This window comes from Terrapene carolina, unplaced genomic scaffold (genome assembly GCF_002925995.2).
Source record: "Terrapene carolina triunguis isolate 2854851 unplaced genomic scaffold, T_m_triunguis-2.0 Scaffold17690, whole genome shotgun sequence".
In the NCBI taxonomy this organism is placed as follows: Eukaryota; Metazoa; Chordata; order Testudines; family Emydidae; genus Terrapene; species Terrapene triunguis.
The window spans coordinates 1-2,754 of record NW_020682041.1 but is presented as its reverse complement, the minus strand read 5'-3'; the positions used below and the strand labels follow the sequence as shown (position 1 = coordinate 2,754).

Below are 2,754 nucleotides of genomic sequence, written 5' to 3'. Positions count from 1 at the left end.
AGAAGCGGGACCACCACGGCCCAGGTGTCTGGCAGCAGGGTGGCGGTGGCTGTGCCAGGGTAGGCTCAGCACGTTCACAGGGAGGAATCGGGGTCTCACTGAGGTTGCAATGTTCTCCTCTGCCCAGCAGCAGGGTTTCTAGGTTCTTGCCTGGCGGGAAGCTCTGTTTAATGCCCAAAATGCTTGCACATGGGGTGTCTGTCCCATAGCTCCCATCTCGGGTAAGAGCTGTAACCTGCTGGCTCCCAGCTCCATTAATCCCACATGTCCCAGGCTGCATAGCACAGGAATGGGTTCTCTCCTGCCAGTGGGCTGGTGGAGAAGGGGAAAGGAATTGGAAGGGCAGTGGTGAACTAGGCACGTTGGGGAGAAAGAGATGGGGGAGAAAGCAACATTACAGCTTAGGATATAGTCCCCGGGGCAGGGACAGACACCTGCACAAAGGCACGGCAGAGGGAATGCCAAAGAAAGGCACTTCTGGGCGTCTATCTGTTGGAGCCAGCTTGTCGGTGGGCTTGGCTGCAGCCGAGGGACCGTGCGTGCGTATTGTAACTCTTCCCCTTCTCTGCAGCGGGAGCTGGGCTCTGGCCACTAGGTTCAGATCTGGGTCTGAACTCCCTCGAAGTGTGGGGGCATCTGGGTCTGGGCCTATCTCTAGCTAGAGCCTCAGCCCTCTTGGGGAGGTGGCTCCCTGGAGTCTCTTGCTGTTGATTGTTGCTACTGAAGCAGCTGGAAGCTCCAAAGGGGATCACAACCCCATTGGGTTAGTTACACGCAGTGAGACGGCCCCTGCCCCAGAAAGTCTACCATCCCAGTGGACGAGAAAAAGAATGGGAGACAGATTAAGTGATGTGCCAGAAAGTCTGTGGCAGAGCTGGTAATTGATGCCAGGTCTCCTGGCTCCCAGTCCAGTGCATTAACCACCATCCTTTCCCTTCCAGACAATGGTCTAAGGACAGGAATCTAGGCAAGGGAAACTTATTTCCCACACCCCAACCGTACGCTCCAAGGGCCAGCCACACACGTCCAGGTGCAGACTCTGCATGGGCATCCTCTGCTGCAAAGGAGACAGCGAGGCCGTGTGGCCTAGTGGGGCTCAAAGGGCTGAACCAGGAGTAAGGGAAACTCAGTGTGAGACTGGGTAAGTTCCCATGAACCTTACCTTCTTGGGAGCCTTGCTGGGAGTCCTGGGCGGGCGCCTCACTGACCTGGTGATGCTGGCTGGCCCTCAGCCGAGCTATCTCCTGGGTGTTGCTCTCCAGCCTGCTTCCCAGCTCAGCTTTTTCCTGCTCCAGTCGCCTCTTCTCCTCTTCCAGGAAGGACTTCTCCTGCCCAAGGGTGCTGTAGGCAGCCTCCAGCCTGCTGATTTGAGACTCTTGCTGGGCTCTCTCCATCCTCAGCCTGTCCAGCTCTCTCTGGAGCTCCGCAGCAGAAGCGGAGGAGCCCCCTGCCCCCAGCACCACGTGCAGCTGGGTCACCAAGTTCTCCAGGAGGCTCAGCCTGGCCTTGGCTGACTCTAGCTCCGAGCGCTGCACGTTGCTCTCCCTCCGGAGCTCCTGGATGGCTGATGTTGCCTGGCCCAGTTCTGGACAGCTGGCCTCATTCGGGCTGGGGACGGCAAATGAGTAGATGCATCTACCGTTCCTGTCATTGGCTCTCCTGAGATGAACTGTGCTCCCCAGAGCCACCCGGGCCAGGCCCACTGACAGCAACAGCCAAACCATGAGCATCTTTGTTATGGATGCTGCCCCCATCAGCACTGCACACGGTACCCGTCAGTGCCTGAGAGAGCAGAGCTGCTTCCTGAGCTGCTGGCTACTGAGTGAGGGACGCCCGCCAGCTCACTGGAGCTTCATTTATACAGCTGGGACTCGGGGTGGGCGGAGGGAGAGGGTTGCTGTGCCAGAGCCATGGAATAACAGGAACCTTCCAGAGCTGGCTTTAGAACTTCTTAAAGGAACAGCATCTCTGATCCCACCTTCCCTCCCGCTCGCAGCCGGACTCTCAGCAAAGAGTGCGGTGGTGTTCAGACTCGAGCAAAGGTTCCACGTGGGGTTGGGGCCCCTGGATGTAAATCAGGAGTTGCTCTGCTGAACGCAATGGGATGATGCTGCTGTAAAATCGGCGCGAGCGAGAGGGGAACGGAGCACTAGGGTTTTCTTTTCCAATGATAACCTGTCACGCTTGCCAGCCCAGAGAATCGGTGTATTTAGGGATGTGAGGGAGGAATTCACACTAGATTGCTGTCTGTAAGAGAGGATGGGCTTGCAGGCAGAGAGCTGGGTCATGCAGGCAGTTGCTGTCTGAGTTGGGTTAAACCTCCGAGTTCTACACGTGTAAGGCCTGTGTTTAAAAAACCTGTGTAAGGGGAGGTAGCTAGCCAGCCACCTCAGTACATACTCATACGCTGTTCCCCATATGCTGAAGTAGAGAATTCACTACTATTGGTATCCATGCTAGCGAGATCAAAGCTAGTTCAGGTATGGGTCTCTGTGCTGCAGTCACACACCTTGACTGCGGTGAAGACCTACCCCAAGAGACAGAGGCTGGGAGAAATGTAGCTTCTTTTTTCCCTTAGCAGTTCTAGGAGTGTCAAATCTGCCCGCCCCTGGTTCTGCTGGAGTGTTCATTGGAGGACTCGGGTGGGTTAGGATGTTTCCGAACCCTTTGCTGAAGGGATGGGCTTGCTCAAACTTGACCAGCACCAGCCTTTCTCCAGTCCGGGGCAGGTGTGCGAAGCTCAGCACGTTTTTT

At 56.4% G+C, this 2,754-nt stretch overlaps 1 protein-coding gene across 1 annotated transcript; it reads right to left on the bottom strand.

Moving 5' to 3' along the window:
* Positions 1–1,162: 1,162 nt before the first annotated feature.
* Positions 1,163–1,800, bottom strand: LOC112105514 (myocilin-like; the record flags this gene model as incomplete). The annotated part of the gene is made up of 1 exon (XM_024198349.1): positions 1,163–1,800. A coding segment is annotated over exon 1 (592 nt), but the record flags the coding sequence as incomplete, so codon positions are not given.
* Between the last annotated feature and the right edge of the window lie 954 nt (positions 1,801–2,754).